The sequence below is a fragment of the Lagopus muta genome, chromosome 2 (assembly GCF_023343835.1).
Source record: "Lagopus muta isolate bLagMut1 chromosome 2, bLagMut1 primary, whole genome shotgun sequence".
NCBI classification, from domain to species: domain Eukaryota; kingdom Metazoa; phylum Chordata; class Aves; order Galliformes; family Phasianidae; genus Lagopus; species Lagopus muta.
The window spans coordinates 62,320,889-62,344,403 of NC_064434.1; the positions used below are offsets into that span (position 1 = coordinate 62,320,889).

Consider the following 23,515-nt stretch of genomic DNA (forward strand, 5'->3'; position numbering starts at 1 on the left):
GCCGGGCGCGCAAGGGCGGCCGGGAGCTGCCCATATCCGGGAAGCCCTCCGCGGCGGAGACACCGACAAAATGGCGGCGCCGAACTGAGAGCTCCGTGGCGGCGGCGGCGGGCCGTGGCGGAGGGAACGAGCGGCCGCGGCGGGCAGCGCGGAGGGCCGCGGCGGTCGTCGCCGCGCGGGCGGGGACGGGGCGCTGCCGCCGCCGCCCTCTCGCCGCAGGTAGGTCGGTGACGGAGGGAGCGGGAAGCCGAGGCCTGGCTTCGGTGCGGGGACGGCCGCGAGCTCTTCGCCGGGGAATGCGAGCCGTGTCCGGATCCTGCCGCCCCGCGGGTCCGCTCGGCCGCTCTTTCCCCGCGTTCCCCGGGGGGCGGCGGGGCGACCGCCGCCCTTCCCAGCGCGTGGGCCTGCCGCCGCCGGGAGCGGCCGGGGAGCGTCCGTCCGTGGGAAGAACCGCGTCCCGCCGCGGGAGATAACGGGGCGGGCTGAGAGCGCCGTGTGCCCGTGCACCCTGAGCCGCGCTCATTGCCGCGCCGAGTGCGCCCTTCTGCGCCGTGCTTTCCTCCTCCTCTGGAGGCACTCGGCGCTGGCAGCGCGTCCTTTGGCAGGCAGCTCGGTGGCTGTAAGTGCTGGAAAGAATTGCTGCCTCTCCTTAGTTTGAATCGAGCGCCTGCAAACTTAAGTTGATGGCTCCCAAATTCTTGTGTCGGTTTGCTTTGGTTTTCCTAGTGATGAAGTCTTGAGATCAGAAATAAATTACTGCAATGGGTATGGAAGTGGAACCGAAGACAGCTTACAACATGGTGCTCAATGGTCAGTGGGAGAATAGGAATATTTAAATGTGTTCAAAGTTATTTAGATATAAAATGTTACAAGTTTGCTGGAAAGCCGCGTGTTGCCTTTTCTTTTCCCTCAGAAAAAAGTTGGAAGGTGCTGACGGTTGCATGCAACTGTGCTGTGCTTTCATGCAGCTGCCCGTTCTGAAGCCCAGCCTTTCTTGGTTGTCTGTGTAAAGACAAGTGTTTGTTGTTTTTCTTACAGTTTGACTCATAATAGAAAATACTTTTCATTTCAAAGTTTCAGGGTGAAATGATTTTTTTTTTTTTTTCTTAATTTTTGTTTAATTTAGGGAATTGGGGAGCTTCATTAGTGAAAGTACTAGTGACAAACAGGTATATCGCTTAGGTTCAAGGACACACGTGAGTGAGTGGGAATAGCTGCTGTAGGGAACCTGCTTTAGCAGGGGGTTGTACTAGACAGTGTCTGGAGGTCCCTTCCAACCACTGCAGTTCTGTGATTCTATAGGTACGTGTCATTTCCCTTGGGTGCAGTCAGCTATTTGTGGTTAGAGGTGAACAACTCCGGTCGATCTCTTACTGAGCAGTTAAAATGTTCTTGTTTTGCAGTGTGTACAAATGTCTTCAGGAGGTGTCCTGAATTTTGAAGTTTACCCGTAAAGCATTGTTAGCTGTAGCCAATGTAATGCTTGCTTTCTCTGATTTTGTTAAACTGAGAGGCAGGTTTAAATGGCTTTCTAAGCAATTAAGACTGCTGTTTCACATAGGCATCTAACTGTTATTGCTCAATCCTGCTGTCAAAAGGAAAGACCTGCCAAAAAGTGACTGTTATCTGGGTAAGTTGCCCCAGCCTGATTTGCACTGTGCAGCCTTACGTGCAGTTGCACAGGCCCAGGTGAGCGGTGGCAGGTAAGCAGGATGGCTGCTTCATGCTGGCAGAGCTTTAGCTGGATAACCCTGCCAATGGTGAACTAATAATCGCTCTTAATTTTGGCTGAATTTGCACTGAAATTACTGAGCTGTGTCATTAAATACTGTTGAATGAACTCACATAGAGATTTTGCTTTTCTGGAGGAGAGAATTCCTTCAGACGCTGTTAGCATGCGTCCTTGCACTTGTGAGTCCAGTTTATGTTCTGAAGCAGGTCTCTTGGAAGAAAAAGGAACATGCCAAGCGAAAGTATTTTCTAGTAGAATTTCTCCCTTTTCTTTGGAAAAAGCATTTTTAGCCAAATGTTTTTGAATGCAGTCTTAAACATCGTGTTTTGAAAATGATCTTGAAAGTGGGCAAAACTGAATTATCTTTTAATTGCTCTCATGACATGCTTTCTGCTGAATCAAAATTTCTTAATACTTTGGACAAAACCTCGCTGTTTATTATTAAAACTCACTTAGATGCTTGATAATCTTCTCCTTATTCAGCGAGTACTGAGGAACTGTATGCTACCAGACTGCAGGAAAAAGCTTTAATATCAGTAGCAAACTATCTTTGTTTGAAGTTCTGTACCTACCACAGAGCAAGGAAAGTGTGGGTGCAGTTACAGCATCAAAGATTTAAGCAGTTCCATTCAAGAAATACAGTATGAAGTGATTTGCCAAGGTGAATGGCATTGGACGGTGGTCCTTTGTGTTCCTTCTTGCAAGCCTAGTTTATGTCTTCTTTAAGCTTTCCAATTTCATTCATGTATGGGTAGCGTGTGTATGCCACCTGTATAATGTGTATGGGTGTCAGAAGGTTCTTTTTCCTATTAGCTGCGTGTCACATTCTTCCTCAGTTGTTGAATCACTAATTGGTTTATGTCAGTGCAGATATCGTGGAAGTGAAACCAAGGTAAAAAGTGGCTCCTATGTGGGCTGTTTGAAACTCCTTAGATGTGTTTAATTAATGTCTGTCATGAGAAACACTTACACAGTACTTCAAGAGACAAATGATGCTTACAAGCATCTGGATCCTCAGAAAGAATCCTTCAGAAAACTGGGAAGGCAGAATTTGAGTGCATTAATCTGTTGGGTGTTGAGCTGTGGTAAAGAAGCAGTGTGAGTTAAGCTTTATCATTCTCTAGTTGCCTCTGAAGACAGTGCTAAAACATGTAACTTTTGTGTCTCGTACTGCCTTCAGTGTATGATCTGCCTCTGTGGACTGCAGAAGGTTTATTCCAGGATGCTCTGAAGAGGTGGAGGCTCTGTAACCTCTCAGTGTATCACCTTAGTCTCTATAGCTTTGCTATACTGGTTAGAGTACATGCTAATGCACAGCACAAAGGCAGAAATTTTAGAGCACAGAGTTCTTTCCCTGATGAGTCAGGCCATTCAAAACGCAGAAGTTATTTGTTTTTGGCAGAATTTTCTGTTTTCCTTACCAAATGTCACAGTTATGTTCTCAGTTAAACGATATTGCAGTAAGAAAGTTTTGATGTTATTTTATCCTCCTGCACCCATCTTTCTTTATATTAAAAAAATATATAACTACTAACAAAATACAACTGGATCCAGAAGGCTCAAGCTGAGAGACTGTGATAGCCTTAGAAAACTGAGACCTTAAACAAGATTAGGTGGAAGCTGGTGCTAGAAATCATGAAGTTGCTTGTGATGAGATTGGCCATTTTTTTTATATATGTGGCTGGTGGAGAATGGATAAATCACAGTAGTTATATACATACTTTGTGCTTCCACCTGCTCATGGAGCTTGGTGTCAGGGCTTTTGAACAGCCAGCATGTTGGTCCATGCTGTAGCTGACTGCCTGGCAAGTGGAGCAGGCACCTTCAGCTTTCCAGAGTGGTGATGGAGAGAATGTGGGCGACAGAATGGGAACAGCAGACAGGGAAGGCAGAGAGCCAGCAATGGGGCTGTGTGGGGGAAGCGCACTTAGCAGTCGTGTCTGCTCCTTAGACTTTGAACCTCACCCTGAGTTCCTGTCTGTTCAAACTTGAGGCATCTATGACATTCCTTAAAGGAGTGTTAGGAGCCCAGCAAAGTTCCTGGTTTGCGTTATGTAAAGACTCCCTGAAGAATTTGGGTAGCATACCTGTACTAACTGCGAAGGCGTCGCTGCATGTCAATGTTTTACTTGTGATGTGTAATGGGACTTTTGGTTTGTTTTCTTAACAGGAGAGCTGCTTTGGATTGTGCCACACTTCAGCGCTACAAGAATCACAGTTTAGCAGCAAACAGTCGCTGCCTTCAGGTGTTCTGAAACTACCAGCCAGCCTTTCTGGAGTCTTGCATTAGCGCGAGTCCTTGGTGAAGGTTGCATATATACATGTTTTCATGAAGAGAACTGAGAAGCCAGAAGGTTATAGACAAATGAGGCCTAAGACTTTTCCTGCCAGTAACTATACTGGCAGCAGCCAGCAAATGCTACAGGAAATACGAGAGAGCCTCAGGAATTTACCAAAACCCTCAGATGCTGCTAAAGCTGATCTCAGCATGGGGAAGATGTCATCTGAAGATCCTCGACAAGGTCGAAATCCCCCCAAATTTGTAACATATCATAAAGTTTTGCAGGAGATAAGAAACTCACTGCTGCCCTTTGCAAATGAGACTACTTCAGCTGTCAAAGGAACATCAGAAGTTAATCGACAAATGCTGCAAGACTTACAAGCTGCTGGCTTTGATGAGGTGAAATATTTTATATTCAAGTTTTAATGTTTTGCTAACTATAAACTATCAGAGTGTATTGGAGGAGGTGTTGGTCATGGAATGTTTAAACAGCATATGATAAGCAAAATAGCTGTAAAATCTGGTGGAGTTCTAATCAGAACTTGATGAAGCTGGAATGAAGAAGGGAAACAGATTTAGAGAGATTTGGCTATTTTTCATTTTTTGCACCATTTGCAGTATGTGTGGTAGGGATTGTTTTAATTCTATAAACCATTTTAGACAGAGAGAACTGGACACTTCAGAACATGGATTTTGTCTTTGATACTCACCAGAATTTTAGATTGTGCACAACTAAAACGTGTTGATAACGTATGGCCATTCTAATGTGAAAGGCAGCACCACATATTTCAGGATTAAATTTTAATGATCTTTTCACATCTGTTGTTAGTGGAAAGTCAGTGAAGAAAAAATGTTATAATTTTTTTTTTTTTCTTTTTTCCCCTGACAAATATATTTAACAAGGTATACTATAAAAGCAATTTCAGGTTATCTTCTCTGCAGTTATGTTCTGAAGACAAAAATGTTAAGATCACAGCACTTGAAAATCATGGGTATAAGTCACTATTCTGCTATCATTGTTATAAAACAAAAAAAAAAAGCCACCAAAAACCCAAGAACATTAGACAAGTACGCACTAAACTTACTTCCATTCATTCAGTATGTGAAAGAAGTTTGAAATACGGTTTCTAGGAATATAAAATGAATATACTTAGAGCTCCTGTGTCTTTATTGGAAATTGCACATCTACGTAAGTTATACCTATTCTCACTCCTTCTCTGTAAACCTGAAAAGCAGATAAAAACAAAACACAAACTAGCAAACCACTCTGCCACCCTGGGGCTCCCTTTCCAGGAGCGTGCTGACCGCCCTAGCAGCCAGCTCATAAGTTCTGCGATGCTTTGGTATTCACAGGGAGGTTAAGAGGAGCAAATTTCTCTAAATTGGTATTTCCTCAATAATGTCACAAAATGAGGTGCTGACTGTGGGGAAAAAAAAGCACTTTCCTTTGGCTTGCCCGAACGCAAAGACCAAGCTTGATTTTCAGTAAGAATGGAAGGATTTTATAATGATAAATGATTTTGTAATGATTTGTTCCTTATCTGTGGTTTGCTGCTGGAGTAGTTTTGCTTTCTTAAATTGATTAGCTCTCATATCCATTTTTACAGAGCGAGTTTCCAGTCACTTTCCCAAGCTGTGGAATGGTTTGTGGCTGGATAGTAAACTAGGAAAGCATCTCAAGTTGGTATTTCTGTTGGAGGCCTCTGTGTCTTGAAACCTTTTGGTCTTCTGCCCTTTGTTCTTGGATACAACCAAGAATTCACAGGGCACTTGGGATTACATGGATCTCTTCCTCAGAGACAGAGACAGCGTAAGCAGTTTGTGCCACATGATAACCCATGGCTGTGTTTCCACAATAGTCCATATGGGAGTGGCCTGCAGACACCACTAGGGAACAGATACAGCTGATAGCATTTTTCAGAGTGAGGGGGTTGAGACAAGAAGGGAATAAGGGGGTATTTTGAGCTGGGTATTCTGAACAGGATTGTAGTTGAGTGCATTAGCTGCTTATGGTTTGGCCAGATTGGGCTGTTTCTAATTTATGTTAGGTATGTTTTTGCTTTGGCAGATTACATGGACCTTACTTTCTTGATCTCTGGTGCATTGCCAGAGATTTTCTAATCTGCTGTATTTACAGTAGAAGCAAACTAACTAGTGGATGCCAACTTCATTTTCTGTTTTGCTTAGCTCTGGTCAGAATCTATATTAAGTTTTAGTGGGATTTTATTAGGGTGTTCAAAATGGATTTGAAGTAACAATAAAAGCTTATTTTAAATCAGAGCAAGGTCTTAGCTGTATTGCAGGCTCAGTAATCACTTGAGCTTTGGGAACATGGTAAGTTCATTCCCACCTTTTTCATTCTGTATGTATTGATTGTATCACAGAAGTTTTGGTCATTTCCTCCAGTCACCTTTTCTAATAGTCTGTAGTATTCAGGGTTAAAGCTGAAATCATATGCTTGTGTGTATGTGTGTCTGTATATGTAGTGGTAAAATGAGAGCAGTAGAAAATATAGTACACTATACTATTAAATAGAATATTGTAAAAAGAACAAAACGGAAGAATGTAGTTCATTCTACTCATTTAAAAAAAGGCATCCTAAATTGTTTACAGGAAATCTGTCTTATTGAGATTGAAGTTCAGTTCAAATGTGTTCTATGTAAGGGGATACTTTCCAAAATGTCTAATACTTCGTCTGACATAGGTGACCATAAAATATTCTTCATTAGGAGAGACCTTTTGGCTGGCTCTTCCTCATGTTCTCTGATCAGTGGACATGGAATTTAAATTTAATCTAAAATATTGCTCATTCTGTACTTTATATTTAACTTTATAGCTTGATGATGTAAACTTGTTACTTTATGTTTGCATATTGTAGACTAATTTTGCTGAAAAGCTGGTGAATCTGTTTTTGAAACGAAGAGAATTAGAGTAGTTAGGTAGAAATGGATGATGAGCCTGGAAAAAACATTTTCACATTGGAAATGTAATACTACAGACAGTCTAACCTTCTGTTTGCACAATGATCCAGTAGCATACTGATGCTGAAAACGTACTTCTTTGCCTGTAATAGTTGAAATGTTGCAGGTGTAACTGTCTCATGAAAAAGTTATGAGATCAAATGCTGTAACTTTTGATCCAGCAACATCACCTGCTCTGTAAACATCAAGGCTATCTTGTTTTCTATATGTATGTACTTTCTCTGTTTTGTCCATTTTATTTTTGTTTATGAAGGCTGTGCATATTTCATGCATTCACAATGTCAAAAACATACAGATGTAGTGAAAGTATAAATGTGGGTTTGAATTTGAAATTGATACTGACCTCTTCCCTTTTGAACCCTCTTGGACTTCCCATTGATTTTGCTGGTAGATGAATCATAGAATGGCTTGGGTTGGGAGGGACCGTAAAGATCATCCAGTTCCAGCCCTCCTGCCATATACTGCTGTAACTTGGTGACTTGTTCAAAAATAATGTGAACTGAAATGATGGCGTTGATATGACAAAGTATGGCCATAACAGATCACTGCAAGGCAGTGTGGTTAATTAAAGGGAGTCACTCTCTCTATATTTTTTTTTTAATTCTGAGTCAACTGCACAGTACCATTCAATAAAAATGGGAGAGGAATGCCTGACTTTTTTAATCACCTCTTGACTTCAGTCTCATTCAAGTCCAGAGAAACACCACTGATCCATAATGCATTTTTCATTGACAAACCTGGGATTGGTCATCTGATCAAAGCTTCTCTTTGGATCTCTAAGAACACAGCAAATCCCCACCACAAAAATAACAGAATTTCTGCCAGTATTGTTATGTTTACTAGTAAAAAAATACTTGAGGAGAAGCTAACGGATATTTGTTGACATTTCAGGTTGAGGAAAAATGAGCAAATACAATAGAACTGAATGTCACATTTGGATATCTTTTATAGAATAAGTTAAGTTAGATGGAACCTCTATCTGTTATCTGAGTAATGCATACAACTAATAAACACCTAGAATAGACAAACTGTAAGAACAGCACGCTGACATAGTTAATATCAAAATATAGTTGTTTTTTGGAAGATCCAGACTATTAATTTTTTGGAGGATCTGTTTTGGAGAAGACCTTGTTTGATTTTTAAGTTGATTGAGAGAAATCATTATGTACTTTGGTAAAACTACTGGAGGATATTTGGCTAAATTCTCATGATTTTTATTATTCTTGCCATTTTTAGTAACTTTTTGTATTTAATTTTCCCTTTAGGAAATGGTTATACAAGCCCTTAGACAAACTAACAACCGTAGTATAGAAGCAGCCATCGAATTTATCAGTAAAATGAGCTACCAGGATCCTCGTCGGGAACAGATGGTTGCAGCTGCAGCAAGACCTGTAAACGCAGGTATGAAACCACCAGGTAGGTATATTCATGGCACTTCAACTCATTAACTGTTCTTACTGGTGAAAAATACAAAATGGCATACTCTGTCATGTGCTCACAGTAGAAGAGTGGAGGTGCTGAGATACAGGGTTTTGCTTTGAAGATTATTTGTGAAGTGTATAATAGAATTCTTTTGAAACATCAGTATCTTTGATGTGAATTTAAGACTTTTTAATATCTGCTTGTTAGCATTTTGTCTAAGAATCACAGAGTCATAGAATTGCCAAGGTTGGAAAAGACCTCCAAGGTCATGCAGTCCACCTATCACCAGTATTTCCCACTGAACCATGTCCCTCAGGACAACACCTAAACAACATCTTTGTATTATATTCAAGGAGTGATACTCAGATCTCAGTCATTTTTGCCCCTGGTTGTTGTGATGCTTGTATTTTTTCTCAGTCGTGCCATTCAGAAATCAGTAAACTTTTGTTTGACTTAAAGTTGAATACTCAACAGTCATCTCTTTAAAGTTGTTTTAAATCCACAATATAGATGTGAGGAAAAAATGATAGTCAAGAGTAGCAATACACAGCGTTTATTTTCAGTTAGCCTCTGAAGCAGAACTAGTTGGAGCTTGTATGAAGCAGCTAGTTAAATGCTACCATTGAGCTGTAATTTTCATTATTACTTGCAAAGTTATCATAGTTAGCATGTTCTTTTACTGAAATGATAGCAATGCTCTGTCATCTTTTTGTAAAAGCAGGGACTGTACAGCAGTCGGTTAACCGCAAGCAGAGCTGGAAGGGTTCTAAGGAATCCTTGGTTCCTCAGAGGCACGGCCCTTCCCTGGCAGACGGAGTAGTTTATCGCTCAGAAAGTCCCAGCTCTCAGCCTGATGTGGGAAGGCCGCTATCTGGATCTGGCATTGCAGCATTTGCTCAGGCTCACCCTGGCAATGGACAGAGAGTGAATCCCCCACCGCTCCCCCAGATAAGGAGCGTCACGCCGCCTCCTCCACCTCCTCGAGGGCAGACGCCCCCTCCCAGAGGAACCACGCCACCGCCACCTTCCTGGGAACCAAATGCTCAGACAAAGCGTTACTCTGGGAACATGGAGTATGTGATCACCCGTATTTCTCCAGTGCCACCAGGTGCGTGGCAGGACGGTTATCCACCTCCACCGATGAATCCACCACCCATGAATTCTTCTACTCAGGGTCAGAGAGGCATGAGTGCTGTCCCCATTGGAAGGCAACCAATAATCATGCAGAGTTCTGCCAACAGCAAGTTTAGCTTTCCCTCAGGAAGGGCTGGAATGCAAAATGGTAATTGTCAGGCAGAGTTCATAGTTCACCAGAATGTTGTGTCTGGGAACTCGGTTACCCGCCAGCCACCTCCATATCCAATGAACTCAACTAATAGGCAGAGTCCTACAGCACTACAAATGCAGGCAGGGGGATCTGCTCCCCCTTCAGCATACACCAATGGGAATCTTCCTCCAACAATGTTGGTGCCAAATAGAAATAGTCACAACATGGAACTTTATAATACAAACGTGGCTGGAATACCTGCATCCTGGTCACAGCCTCCACCTGTGCAGCCGCAGTCATCACCTGGCAATGGGCACGAAATCCCTGCATGGCAACCCAACCTTCCAGCACGGTCAAATTCCTTCAACAACCATCACGGAAGTAGACAGAGTCACGCTAGCAGCTCTCAGCCTTCAGCCACTACAGTAACAGCTATAACACCAGCTCCTATTCAGCAGCCAGTGAAAAGTATGCGTGTGTTAAAGCCAGAGCTGCAGACTGCCTTAGCACCATCTCACCCTTCCTGGATGCCGCAACCAGTACAAACCATTCAGCCCATTCCCTTCTCCGAGGGTCCATCTACAAACATGGCTGTTATGCCACCTGTTGCAGAGGCTCCGAATTACCAGGGTCCTCCCCCACCTTACCCCAAACACTTGTTACACCAGAGTCCATCTGTCCATCCTTATGAAACTGGACCCAAGCTTAGCAAAGAGGAACCACCCGTTTCGTCTAAGGAGGAAGAGAACGAAAAGAATTATGAATGTGTTGATTCAGCAGACAAAGAAAAGAAACAAATTACAACATCGCCCGTTCCTGTCAGAAAAAACAAGAAAGATGAAGAACGGCGAGAGTCTCGTATTCAGAGCTATTCCCCTCAGGCTTTTAAGTTCTTCATGGAGCAGCATGTGGAGAATATACTCAAGTCACATCAGCAACGTTTACATCGGAAGAAACAACTGGAGAATGAAATGATGCGGGTAAACTCTTTCTCCTAAGTCTTTGACTAGAATTGCCTTAATGGTAGGACAAATAGTACAGGTACATAGAAAGAACACTGTGGTACAGCATGGTGTTGAGGGCTGTGCTTAGTTTTTTGTATTTCAGATGTGGCAGTTTCTCCATTACTTTGCTTATGTACTTTATTGTCTTCTTAAAAATTAGTTTTGTGAAGTAAGGTTTCTGTGTCTAAACACAGCTCATATGGCTTATAATTGGTAAGGCAGAAGCAGCAGTATTTCTGTATGAACTGAGAGTTAACTACTTGGCTTATAGTTTATTTTCAGGATTCTATTTAATCCTGATTTTTCTTTTGAGTGAGCTCTATGCAGTGTTTTAATGGTATGTGTAGGTGTGTATAAGCAAACACTGCAGGGACAAGTTGGTGCACCTTTTATATAGTCACCTAAACAGTGATATCTTTTGCAGTTTGTTCTCACTAGTAAGAGGGTTTTTGAAGTTCATACCTTAAAAAACAGTGTTTAATTTTATATTTCTAAAATGAGAGTGATGTGGTACTTCTTGGCAAAGTATTTTATAACCCAGACTCTAAGGGTGTCTGTTCAAACAAGGTGTAACTGAATGGGATGATAACAAACACCTGCAAGAATATATAGAAGCAATTTCTTTGTGCGTACCTGAAGTCAGTGGTCTGTTCCTGAGATTTCATGTTTGTGAAACAATCTAAAAGGTTAAAAAAGCAAGTGATGTGTTTATGTGTAATTTCAAAAGTGAAAATCAGGAGAAGTAGATTATTAAGACTTGCAGAAATGAAGATTTGAGATGCATTTTATATATTCTTAGCAGCTGTAGTTGAAAATTGGACATAATTGTGATGTGCCTTTTATAAATGCACTTGGCTAATGCCACTTTCTTTGAAACACTGCTTTTAAAATCCATGTTTTTTACTCTTTGAAAATTCCTACTGTAAGCTATAGTGTTTTATGTTTGGTTAATCATAAGATATGTAAATGTTAGCAAGATTTCCTGAAGTTCTTTCTAGATCTTTATTCTTAGTTTTCTCTCTTTCCTTTTCACTTCCACTAACAGCTGATTTAAACTGTTAAGGTGTGGGAAGCTTTCCTGAACTCTGTAGCCTCCATTCCTGTGTAGGCAAGTAAGATTTTTGGAGCAACAGTATTTTTTTATTAAAGAGTAGCATGATCCCTTTTTAGAGGTCTTTGCATGCAATCCTGCATCAAAATTAAGCATGAATTTTATTTTGACTATTTTTCAGTACTGAAAAGTAAGATTGTAACTCATGTTGATTTGCAAACTTCACTTTCCCTTCTTCCTGTGTTGTTCCATAGTATCAGAATCATGTCTTACTTAAGCAAAGACACTGATTGTAAGCTTTCTTGAATGTTTTCTTTGTACATTTAAAACACTTAAGTGAATGTCTTTTTTTTTTTATATGAAATACATTTTATAATATTTATGCTAGATTAAAAGCTGGGATGTTCAATTGCATACTGAAGCAGGGGAAATGCAGTATTACACTGCCACAAACCTCTTCTCTTTCATCAGGTTGTAGGACAGAATTCCCACAACAGTGTAGTATATTTGAGGCCTTCATGATAAGGAGTAAGGGTAACTAGTTCACTGCATGCTGTTAGGAAGGTTAAGAGGATTAAACAGGTATCGATCCCCCACTTTTCTTCTCCTTGGTAGGAATTTTGAAAATCAAAAAAGAACACAGAATGTATCCCAGCAGAAGTACCTACCGTCAGCAGATGCTATTTCTTGGATAGGTGATGGATTTGTATTCTTTTGGGCCTTTTAGGGAGCTAAGTGAAAGTCTGTCAGAAATATTTAATTTAAATGTGTGAATTTATTTCCTTTACACTCGTGCCCAAGTGTTATGCTAGATATCTCTATCACAAATAGAAAATTCAGTAGTCATGATCTAAGGAAGAGATGAGAAGAAAGTAAAATGAGGGTAAATGGTGTGATAGTAGATAGCAATTCGGGAGACTTGTGCCTGCTGCTGAATAGAAGTTATAAGAGATGTGAGTACCTATGTGTTTATGCACCTGACAAAAATAGTAAATTTTTGATAAATTCCATTGCTGAGAAGACTTGTGGCAAATTACTGCAGTGTGGGAAGAGGTCAGTTTGTGACAAACGTTTACTTTAATGAATGGCATAGGAAAAAGTGAAGACTGCGTTTGGGTGAATAGATGCCAAATTAGGCTATGTAATTTGGATTTTACAACAAAATTGTAACAAACGAAAAACAAAATTGCAACAACGAGAAAGCAACAGGAGTTTTGGAGGCCGTATTCTGTATATCTTGCTGTGATTAACTCCCTCCTAGTGTTTTGTTACCATTTTCTTTGCTAGTTATCTAACAGGTGGGATTCTGTCAGTGTGCAACTGGCACTGCCCTGAAGCAGACTTCATGGTGCAGGGGGCATTTGAGAGATGCTCTGTTGTCTGAAGTTTCAAGAATGTCTTCTTGATCTTTTGAATTCTTCAGAAATGGCTTCTTCTGCATTGAACTGTACCTTAAGCACTTCATCCACAGAAAACTTAAGGTGCTTTCCACTGTATCTCTCTTTTCAAGGGCACTGCCTTGGTATTCCTACAGTAACATGGAGGTCAGTTGCACACATTGACTGTACTTGAGGTAGCAAGTTGAATGTATTTCCCAAATCTAATCTGAAGCTAGCTCTACCTAACTGCTGTTTTTCTGACTTAGATGAAAAAATTTGTCTCAGATTTGAGCCAGCTTTCTCTATTTAAATCTTACTGCTATTCATTGTAAATTTTTTGTAGTCTTTTTTTTTTTTTTATGCTTGTAAGAAAATCTCTGATTCTCTAACAGTGTGGGTTTTTTTTGTTTTGTTTTTGTGATTGATATATGGTATACTGAAGGCATGTGTAAGATGCTGAGTGATACCCAATTGGTCTTTCAATCACTCCTTTTTTTCTACGCGAAGCGTAGGAGTCATCTGTTAACAGGCAGTTTATACACACCTCAGCTAGTGATTATCTAATCTGGTGATGGTCCTGGGGTAGTATTATGCAGATAGTATCTTAAGCATTGCAGTGTTCGGGGACAGAAGTTGCACCATCTGGTATCAAGCATCAGTAAAATACTGTGACACTAAGAAATTGGAAACTTGTGCTGAGCAACTGTCGTTATGTCTACAGGGTTTCATTTATTCATTTATGTTCCATTTTATGGTTGGAGTGTCCAGGGAAAAAAAAAAAAGGGAAAAAGTATTCTGTAGGTTGCACTGGCAAATCAGTGCTGTTGGCTGGCAGTTTCAACAAGCCAGGTGGGCAGAAAAACAATTGAAAAGGATTGAAAATGTTTACAGAAAACAAAAGAAGGAATGAACATAAAGCCCTGTGGTAGGAACATCTCAAAGGAAATAACAGTTCTGAAGAAAAAATTTTCTCATGTTAAAACTAAAATGAAGGGATATCCTGGTACCAGCACCTGAAATTCTCCTTGGTAGATGCTACTGGAATGCTTTAAAGGAATTGAAGCCAGAAAAACAACCAGTAGGAGGAACCGGGGTTGGAATACGATGAGAATGCTTAGCGTGGTTATAGTAGATAAGAGTTTCTATGCTTTAGGCTGTGAGTTTCACGTGGCTTGTGAGTATTTCAGCTGTCAGAGTGCTAGTGGTACTGATCAGGCGCCAGGTATGTTCATTCAAGATAGCGATACTTGCTGAGAAATGATAGTGGGTGGAGGAGTGAGCCACTTCCAAGAAGCTGCTCCATCCACCTTACCGGTACATGGAGAGCAGCAGAGAGAACGTGACTGAGGCCCTGTTAGGGAGAGGTGGAACTTGTGGTAGGAGGGAAGACTGGGCCTGGGCTTGTGGTGGAGGTGTGCCCTGGGGTTGGGCGGGCAATAGGAAACAGTGCCAAGGTTTAAAGTTCTGCCTGGTGTAGATAGACATGAGCGTGGGAGCGTTGTATCCCCTCCTGTAACTGAGATTACACTGATGTGGCCAGGATGATTAGTAACACTGCTTCAGCTAAGGTAGTGTAGAAGCCTTTCCCACTGCAGCTCCTCTGCATGTCTTGGCTGGTTTTTGCTCTGCATGAAGCATCAGGGAGACAGTTAATGCACACTGTTATTCTGATTAATAAAAAACAGGGCAGGTGGTACTTAACAGTATTTTGTAAAACATTTCACAAAGGAAATAACTATTCCTATTTTTTAGGAAGAGAAGCTAAGAAACAAAGACATGAAGTAAGATTAAAAGGATCTTCTTAGTCTCTCATATATAAGTATTTTGTTTGTTTTGCTTAAGTTTTGTAATGTTAAGAAGATCACTTAGAACTGAGAGTACTATTCACTCTTCAAATGCAATTCTCTTTTGCTGCACAGGTTGGATTGTCACCAGAAGCCCGAGATCAAATGAGGAAAATGTTGTGCCAGAAAGAGTCTAATTACATTCGGTTAAGAAGAGCTAAAATGGACAAGTCCATGTTTGTAAAAATTAAAACCCTGGGAGTTGGCGCATTTGGAGAAGTTTGCCTAGCAAGAAAAGTGGATACCAAGGCTTTATATGCAACAAAAACTCTAAGAAAAAAAGATGTGTTGCTTAGAAATCAAGTTGCTCATGTTAAAGCTGAGCGGGATATCCTTGCGGAAGCTGATAACGAATGGGTGGTTCGTCTGTACTATTCATTCCAAGATAAGGACAATTTGTACTTTGTAATGGACTACATTCCTGGAGGTGATATGATGAGTCTCCTAATTAGAATGGGTGTCTTTCCAGAAAATCTGGCACGGTTCTACACAGCAGAACTGACCTGTGCAGTTGAAAGCGTTCATAAAATGGGCTTCATCCACAGAGATATTAAACCTGATAATATTTTGATAGACCGCGATGGTCACATTAAATTGACTGACTTCGGACTCTGTACAGGTTTTCGATGGACCCATGATTCAAAATACTACCAGAGTGGTAAGAGAAATATAAAACTTTTTTGTTGTTGATTGGTATGTTATTCTTTCGAAGAAATTAAATAATGAGTCAAAAGATGACTGTAGCGTTGCCTTCATGAACATTAAAGCATCTAGCAGTGTTTCTGCACACCATTCAAATTACAGAAGACAACATTTAGGAAGCATTTCTGAGTGTAGGTAGGCATTGATTGCTTAAGAGGGAAGAAATAAACTATGATGCTGAAAGTTTGTCCCATTAGTATCTTCTGTAACTTGGAGAGAAAAGATGTAGTGGCATAATTATGTAGATAACAACTTTAATTCTACTCTGAAGATAGGACTGATGTTTTAGATTGATCATTCTTGAAAATCTTTCTCCAAGCATCCTTGTAACTGTTGATTTCTTTTAAAACTCTAAATGATGTCTTTTTAATTCTTAGAGGCTTGTTTTTATTTTAGAAGAGAATTTCTGAATTACTGTTAGACCAGGCTACTTTGGAGTCTCTCAAGAGAAGGCCAGGGTTTGTGTTATTCCAGATAAGAGATTGAAACTGATTACTTGGAAGGCATAAATAAAAACTCATTGATTTTTATTTTGGTAATTAGCATCAATTGATGCTTTAAATGTTGGTTTTCTCTCTTTGTATAGCAGAAAGAACAATATACACACTATATAGTCACTGTGGTTATGTTAAGAAACAACTTGAAAGAAATCAAACTTTCTCATAATTACTCCAAAAATTAACTTCTCAAATGTAATTTGTATCATAAGCAAAAAGTCAAAATACTGATGTTTTAAGACTTTTCAGTTATTTTTTCTTGAGTTGGGAAATAGTTTCTGTTTTGTGATGAAAACATAATAAATGAAGAGAATTTAATTCTAGTTACGCTCTGAAATGGCCCATCTCAGTTTTGGCATTTTTCTCACACTGTTGCAGGTGATCATGCCCGTCAGGACAGCATGGATTTCAGCAGTGAGTGGGGTGACCCAGCGAATTGCAGATGTGGAGATCGGCTGAAGCCACTCGAACGTAGGGCTGCACGTCAGCACCAGCGCTGTCTGGCCCATTCCCTTGTTGGCACACCTAATTATATTGCACCAGAAGTATTGCTGCGAACAGGTAATGCATTTATTTTTATTTTTTTATCGTAATCTTGCTGCAGCTTAACTGGCATTCCAGTAGCAGCTTCACCTTTCTTACTGCTTCCCCCAAGTATATATCTTGATTAAAAACAGCTATTAATACATTTAAGATTTCTATATCGAACAGAAATACCTTGCAAACTTGCAGGATTAAATATATACTGAGGCTTTGACTCTTTTCTGAGGCAAGAGGTGATTGTTCCCCTATATTCAGCACTAGTGAGGCCACACCTTGAGTACTGTGTCCAGTTTTGGGCCCCTCACTGCAAGAAAGATATTGAGGCCCTGGAACGTGTTCAAAGGAGGGCAACAAAGCTGTTGAGGGGTCTGGAGCACAGGCCATATGAGGAGAGGCTGAAGGAGCTGGGAATGTTCAGCCTGGAGAAGAGGAGGCTCAGGGGAGACCTTATTGCTCTCTATAACTTCCTGAAGGGAGGTTGTAGTGAGCTGGGGGTCGGCCTCTTCTCTCGTGTCATTAGTGATAGGACCAGAGGGAATGGTTTCAAGCTACGCCAGGGGAGATTCAGGCTGGACATGAGGAAGTATTACTTTTCAGAAAGGGTGGTCAGGCACTGGAATGGACTGCCCAGGGAGGTGGTGGAGTCACCGAGCCTGGGGGTGTTCAAGGAAAGGCTGGATGTTGCGTTGAGGGACATGGTTTAGTAGGAGCTATTGGGAATAGGTGAACGGTTGGACTGGGTGATCTTTTAGGTCTTTTCCAACCTTGGTGATTCTATGATTTTTTTTTTTTTTTTTTTTTTTTTCTTCTTCCAGGTTACACACAGTTGTGTGACTGGTGGAGTGTTGGAGTAATTCTCTTTGAAATGTTAGTGGGCCAGCCTCCTTTCCTGGCACAAACACCTCTGGAAACACAAATGAAGGTAATTTTAAAAATCTCATGGTTACAGGTAGAAAAAGCTGAAAAAAGAGGGTTGAAATGGACATGATCTTTCTAATTTATAATAAAATCAAAGGTGATTTTTTGAGAGTGCTGCTCTATTGGAGGATGTTAGGAACTGACAGTATTGTAATTGTTACAGTGATGGTTGCTCATTTTGTAAGGGGACTTTAAGAATCACATTCATGTGTTTTATCTGGTTATGTTGCAGTTGTACCAAGTCAAATCACAGTTCAGATCTTAGCCATCCTCTATAACTAGAAGTGAGTGCAAGAAGTTATTAATTCCACTTTCTTCTCATTTTCCAGCAATCTGAGTGGTGTTCTGCTACCACTTGGGTTCCGTGCTCACTTATCTGCAGAAGATTCCTTTTTGCAGTGTCTGCAGGTGCTCAGCATGTGGGGATGGAGGAAGAGCAGTTTAGTGTGTCTGCTTAGGGTTGCTGGCAACTCAGAGCTGTTGGTCTCTCCCTTTCCTGACCTCACCTGGTTCAGAGAGACTACAAGGCTTCTGCAGTCTTCTGCTGCACCATTTTTACAAAACAGCATTCAACTCCTAAGATATTAATAGGCCCAAATGTACTTCTGCATTGATGTCTAATTTTAAATTTGTTCACCTTTCCAATAAATTAAATAATTAAAAATTCATTCATCTCACCTTCTTTTAAGATTGTGAGCCCTGTTAGGCACTGTTTTTTGTGATATCTTGTGTGTTTATGGCAGGTATATTCCATGCCAGACTCTAGATCTGAGCTGTGAATAAACTTTATCTAAATTTTGACAGATTTTCACAGCAAGTGTTCTGTTTTTGAAAAAACAGCTTTATATTTGCCCTCATCAGTCTGAAAACATTACTTCTGTTGAGTGATCTTTTTAATTTTCACAGGGGATTTTCTTTTTTGTGAAGTTGTAAATAAAATAACATATATTCTTGCTTTAAAGGTTATCAACTGGCAGACTTCCCTTCATATTCCACCTCAAGCTAAGCTGACTCCAGAGGCCTCTGACCTTATTATTAAACTATGCCGAGGGCCAGAAGATCGTTTAGGCAAAAATGGTGCAGATGAAATAAAAGCTCATCCCTTTTTTAAGACTATTGATTTTTCAAGCGATCTGCGGCGGCAGTCAGCTTTCTACATTCCCAAAATCGCTCATCCTACGGACACATCGAACTTTGATCCGGTCGATCCAGATAAATTGTGGAGTGATGATGATAAGGAAGGAAACGTAAATGATACGCTTAATGGGTGGTACAAAAATGGAAAGCATCCTGAACATGCCTTTTATGAGTTCACGTTCCGAAGGTTTTTTGATGACAATGGCTACCCATACAACAACCCAAAGCCCATTGAGTATGAGTATAGCAGTACCCAGAACTCAGACCAGCAGTCTGATGATGAAGAACAAGCAGGTAGAGGGGTTCAGAATCGTGACCTAGTTTATGTTTAGTAGAGGAGTAAACACTAAATAAACAGTTTATTTTGCAGCTGACATTTTTGAAAAGTGTTTTCTCTGAACAGAATTGAGAGAAGATTGCTAGGGTGAATATATGCACGTTCTTTATTGTTATTTTAAACACTAAGTTGTCTTTGCTTTCCATCTCTGTACATTTTTCCAAAATACATTTCCAAAATCCATGAAATTCCTTTTCAAAAATTAATTTATTCCAACGTTGTCAATTATTTAATTTAGAAGAGATTCGATGTTAGGTGAAAAGATTATCACTTGAATTTTATCATTGATCTCTGTACTCTAAGTACTTAAAATAGGAAATAGTGATTTATTTTTTTCACCCTGAAGTGATGCCTGATATCTATTTGTACATATACTAAATAATTTTAAAAAAACAAGTCTTTGCTTCAGATTTTTTTAATGACAGTTCTTCCTTTGCATTGACCAAATATAAAACTAAATTTACACTAATGAAGCTATGTGATAAGTTTGGCAGCCTCTTCCTCCCCTTCCCCATACCCTCACTGCTCACTGTATTTAGTATATTTATTCAGTGTTGGGGAAAACTGAGCCATCTTATCTGGTGAAACGTTTCCAGCTGCTGCAGTAATGGCATAGTTCTCAGCTTTCAAACAGGAAAGCATCTTGGCTGTACTGTCATTGTGAAGTGATAAAGCATTAGAAATGGTCTTTAAAATACATAATTGAATTTGACATTAGTAATGCTGTAGTATGTGAGCAGGGGTCCTCGCTCAGAAGAAACAACTTGGTTGTCTTCTGTCATCAGCTCTCTTATGGTTTTGAGAGAAGGCAAGCTTAAGGAAAAGTACTTCTTGAAATCCAGTTTAATTTTCCAACTACAACAGAACTGTAAAGTGCATTTTAAAAAATATGACTTCAGTTGGAATTTCTAGTTTGAAAGCAAAATTTTAGAATAGTTTCTTTATTATATGTTTGAAGTAATGATGAGAAAGAGCAGAAATTATGGCTTTTGAGGCTTCTTGTAGGGTCTTGTTTCCCTTGCTTTTAATGAGTTTCCTCCTAGTGACAGTGTGTGAGAAATGTCATGCACCCAATCTGATCTGTTAGTTTTCCTTCATACATTTTCAGTGGTTCATCTTTCACAGCCCAGTTCAGAACAGAACTAGTAACCTGCGTCTGTCTGCTGCATATTCTGCATTCCTGTTTCACAACTTCCCACAGCAGGTGAACAGGTGATTCTTTGGTCTCATGGTGGGAGGGCGATGAGCCTGCTGAGGTTGCCAGGAGCAGGAAGCAAGGCAAACCTGTGAAAAAAATTCCCTGAGAGAACACCAGGAGTTTCAGGTGAGAGGCGGAAAGAATTACACTTTTATTTCTCTCCATCTTGCTCTATTCTGTGAATTCAACAGAGCAGTAAGTAAAATGCACTATTTTTAGTAAACTTCATTCCTTTTAAAATCCATCCTTCTTGGAATTGAATTCCAATAGAAAATTCCAAATTTATTGTAGTAATGTACTTTATAGTATTAGTGCTTTCTTAAGTTATTATTTGGTGCCTCTGCATTGTCCTTGTATCTATTCTTGCAGCAAACTTCAGTTACTAATTCAGTTTTCTCACTAAACTGGTCTAAGAAATTCTTGTGCACTTTCAGCTGTTTGTTGCCTTTCTGTGCTCAATACCTGTTTTTGTGCCAGTGCAACCATTTACAATGCTAATTATTGGCTCGGTGTGAAAAATGGTCTTTAGCATCTGGACGGTTGTTGTAGTGCGTGTTCACTGAAGTGAACCAGTGTGGTCCAAAAAATGGCTTATGTTGGCATAACTGAGGGAGGAGTGAATTGCGGTGAGTAAAAAGTGTGGAAACTTCATAAACAGACTTTGTCACAAGAGGGTTTTTTTAATTCACCTTCCTCCTTAGAAGTGTCTAGAATTAGGTGATGCTTTAAAAAAAAAAACAACAAACAAAAAAAAGACAGTGCTTTTCATAACCAGGTAGATATTTTCTACAGTGAAAATGGGCTGTAGCTTGATAAAATAATTCATGTTCTGTCCAGCTGATCTACAGCTATTGAAACGGAACAGCTTTTAAGATTAATTTCATTTAGTTTGAATATTATAAAATGGTTGCAGTGTATAGCTACTCCATTTTATGTAAAAAAGATGGTTTTCAATGTAAATAAACTTTTAAAGATTATCCTCTTTCATAGTAAGTATCCCAGTAAAACTGGTCTACTTTGCTTGGAGTAAAGTATAATATATTGCTAGTTAAAGGTAATTTAATGAAACCTACCTTACCATTTGTGAAGTTTGCAGAGAAAATAATGTCAGTTCTTCATTATTAAATTGACTGTTAAAATTGCTTTTGTTTATCTGAGTATATTTCTCCTTTGCTTGCTTTATATTATGTTATTATATTCCTATTTAATGTTGTTACTGGTGTCTAGCTAGCGAGTTTAAAATACAAAAACAAAAAACCCCACCAAAAACAACAACCCAGAAGGGTCCTGCAAGGGCACGCGATTCTGTAAGAGCAAAAACGATGGCTTTTAATAAAAGAAATTGAGTGTTTTAAGGACATGCAAATACTGAAATATTAAATATTATTTTACCGTTTTGAAACAAACATACTAAGAGCTCACATTTTTAGACTTTGGTAGATGCTTCTAGCATTTTCTGTTACCTTGTTAGAAGTTGTAATATTCCTTGTTTGAATTTTGCCGTCCGTATGCTAAAGCACTGTGTGTTTCTTTGCAAAAATGCAGTGTGTTTCAGTCCGTGTTCTTCTCTAAAAAGAAAACGTTACTCATGTAATGATGGTGCAACTCTCCAACATACTATGCCTTATCCATGTTTGAAACGTCACGTTTCACACACTTTGAGTCTGTTGAGATTCTTTGTAGCTGCTGCTTAAAACATGGGTATTGTACTGGCTACACATCATGGGGATTGCTTTATACTGGCAGTAGAGAAAAGGCTCCTAACCAGCAGCTGTGGAATTATGCAGTGAGTTTTAGTTCAGATTACTTTTCTCTCTGTAAAGCATGAAAACAGATTTCTCATATGTGTCCTTGTATACATATAAATTGTATTTATAAAATATTCTATAATCGTATACTGTATTGTAAATACTATTTGATATTCAGTGGCATTCTATCCTAGGGCAGGCCCTCTTGCTGTATCTTTTCTATCCTCAGTTTGTAATAGACTCTATAGAATATATGGCTAGGAAGTCACTGAGGCTGACTTGCCTTCTGCTGTCGCAAAGCTCAAAGCTGTGAGTGGGAATAATTTAGTTTCATTTAATATTGTTTAGCTAATAGGCAGTGCAGTGGATGGGTTCTTAGATGTTGCTGCTGTCACCGAAGATACCGTTAGGCATTGGTTTCAGATGTCTTTGCCATTTCAGATCAGACCTTATAATGTTTGCTTTAGTTCAGCCGAAGCAAAAAGATGTTAAATTGGGTCAACGTGATAGTAAAACGTTTGAATGCCTTAAGATGCTCTTGATAAAGGCACTATTCAAGTTTACTGATTTATATATATCTATATAGGCACATATATAGATATATCTATGTGTATATGTGTGTATATATAATGTCTTTTTTGTATTATAAACATCCTTCTGATTGTCACAGTTCCTTTGGATCTTCAATTAAAATACATAGACCACTGCACAGTTCTGCTCAAGCAAATTATTTATTACGTGTTTTGTTAGTAAACTTAAAAGTCTTGCATTATCTCATGACCATTCTAAGTTACTCACCAGTTTTTGAGTGTTCCATGCTTGTCTCTGTCACAGCCTGGACACCCATTTTTGACATGTTTCTGCATACTTGTACTCTGCTGTGTGATATTCAAACACCTGTTGGTGCATTTGGGTTTTGTAGTGCTGTGTGATGTTGGTTGAACCATAAACACTAAGTCCCCTTGACGTTTGCGTGGAAAGAACATGCATCTTCTACACCATCTTTTACAGCTGGAATCCTGGAGTTTCTTTTTCTCCTGTGTGCAGGATGCCAGGTTTCCTGTTCCTCTGTCAGTACCAGATAGCTGAAGAACTGAGTGAGCCTTGCTTGCCCTGCTGACTCAGCTGTGAGTGCAGCAAGTCCCAACCTGGGTGCTGTGAGCACGGGGTTGCACTGACACAACACCACACTTACTGTAAAGTTACTGCAGAGCAAGAGAATTACAGAATGTGTGGACAGTATAACTGTCAGCTTCTGGTAATCAGTTACACTCTTTTAGAGTTTAAAAACTCGTTCTGTTCTCAGAAGCAGTTTTTTTAGCGTAACATTTATTGGGGTAGTGAGAAGTACAATAATACAATAACTGAAAACCAGATTTCTGTTTTGGTTAATCAGATGTGAAATGTACACAGTAATCATCCAGATGCAGTTGTTTTATTGTTTTCCTTCGATTTTCTCTCCCCAGAACCCCCC

The 23,515-nt window shown here is 39.8% G+C and overlaps 1 protein-coding gene across 4 annotated transcripts; it reads left to right on the forward strand.

Moving 5' to 3' along the window:
* Positions 1-142: 142 nt before the first annotated feature.
* On the forward strand, positions 143-22,748 carry LATS1 (large tumor suppressor kinase 1). 4 transcript variants are annotated; one of them, XM_048936148.1, is made up of 8 exons: positions 143-219; positions 3,903-4,412; positions 8,260-8,410; positions 9,135-10,663; positions 15,037-15,619; positions 16,539-16,721; positions 17,519-17,625; positions 18,584-22,748. In XM_048936148.1, exons 2-8 carry the CDS (start codon positions 4,062-4,064, stop codon positions 19,088-19,090), a joined length of 3,411 nt encoding a protein of 1,136 aa, XP_048792105.1. In that variant the 5' UTR covers positions 143-219; positions 3,903-4,061; the 3' UTR covers positions 19,091-22,748. The 4 variants fall into 4 exon arrangements, with proteins under 4 accessions (XP_048792105.1, XP_048792106.1, XP_048792108.1 ...); XM_048936149.1 differs by lacking the exon at positions 143-219 and having other exon boundaries at positions 9,138-10,663; XM_048936151.1 differs by lacking the exon at positions 143-219 and having other exon boundaries at positions 8,260-8,395.
* Positions 22,749-23,515: the final 767 nt, after the last annotated feature.

What these genes read in the sequence shown, in the direction of transcription:
- LATS1 (XM_048936148.1), top strand. Translation starts at nt 4,062, where the DNA reads ATGAAGAGAACTGAGAAGCCAGAAGGTTATAGACAAATGAGGCCTAAG. An exon ending in TTCAAAATACTACCAGAGTG is followed by an intron (nt 15,620 to 16,538) that starts GTAAGAGAAATA and finishes ACACTGTTGCAG; the next exon opens with GTGATCATGCCCGTCAGGAC. An exon ending in CTCTGGAAACACAAATGAAG is followed by an intron (nt 17,626 to 18,583) that starts GTAATTTTAAAA and finishes CTTGCTTTAAAG; the next exon opens with GTTATCAACTGGCAGACTTC.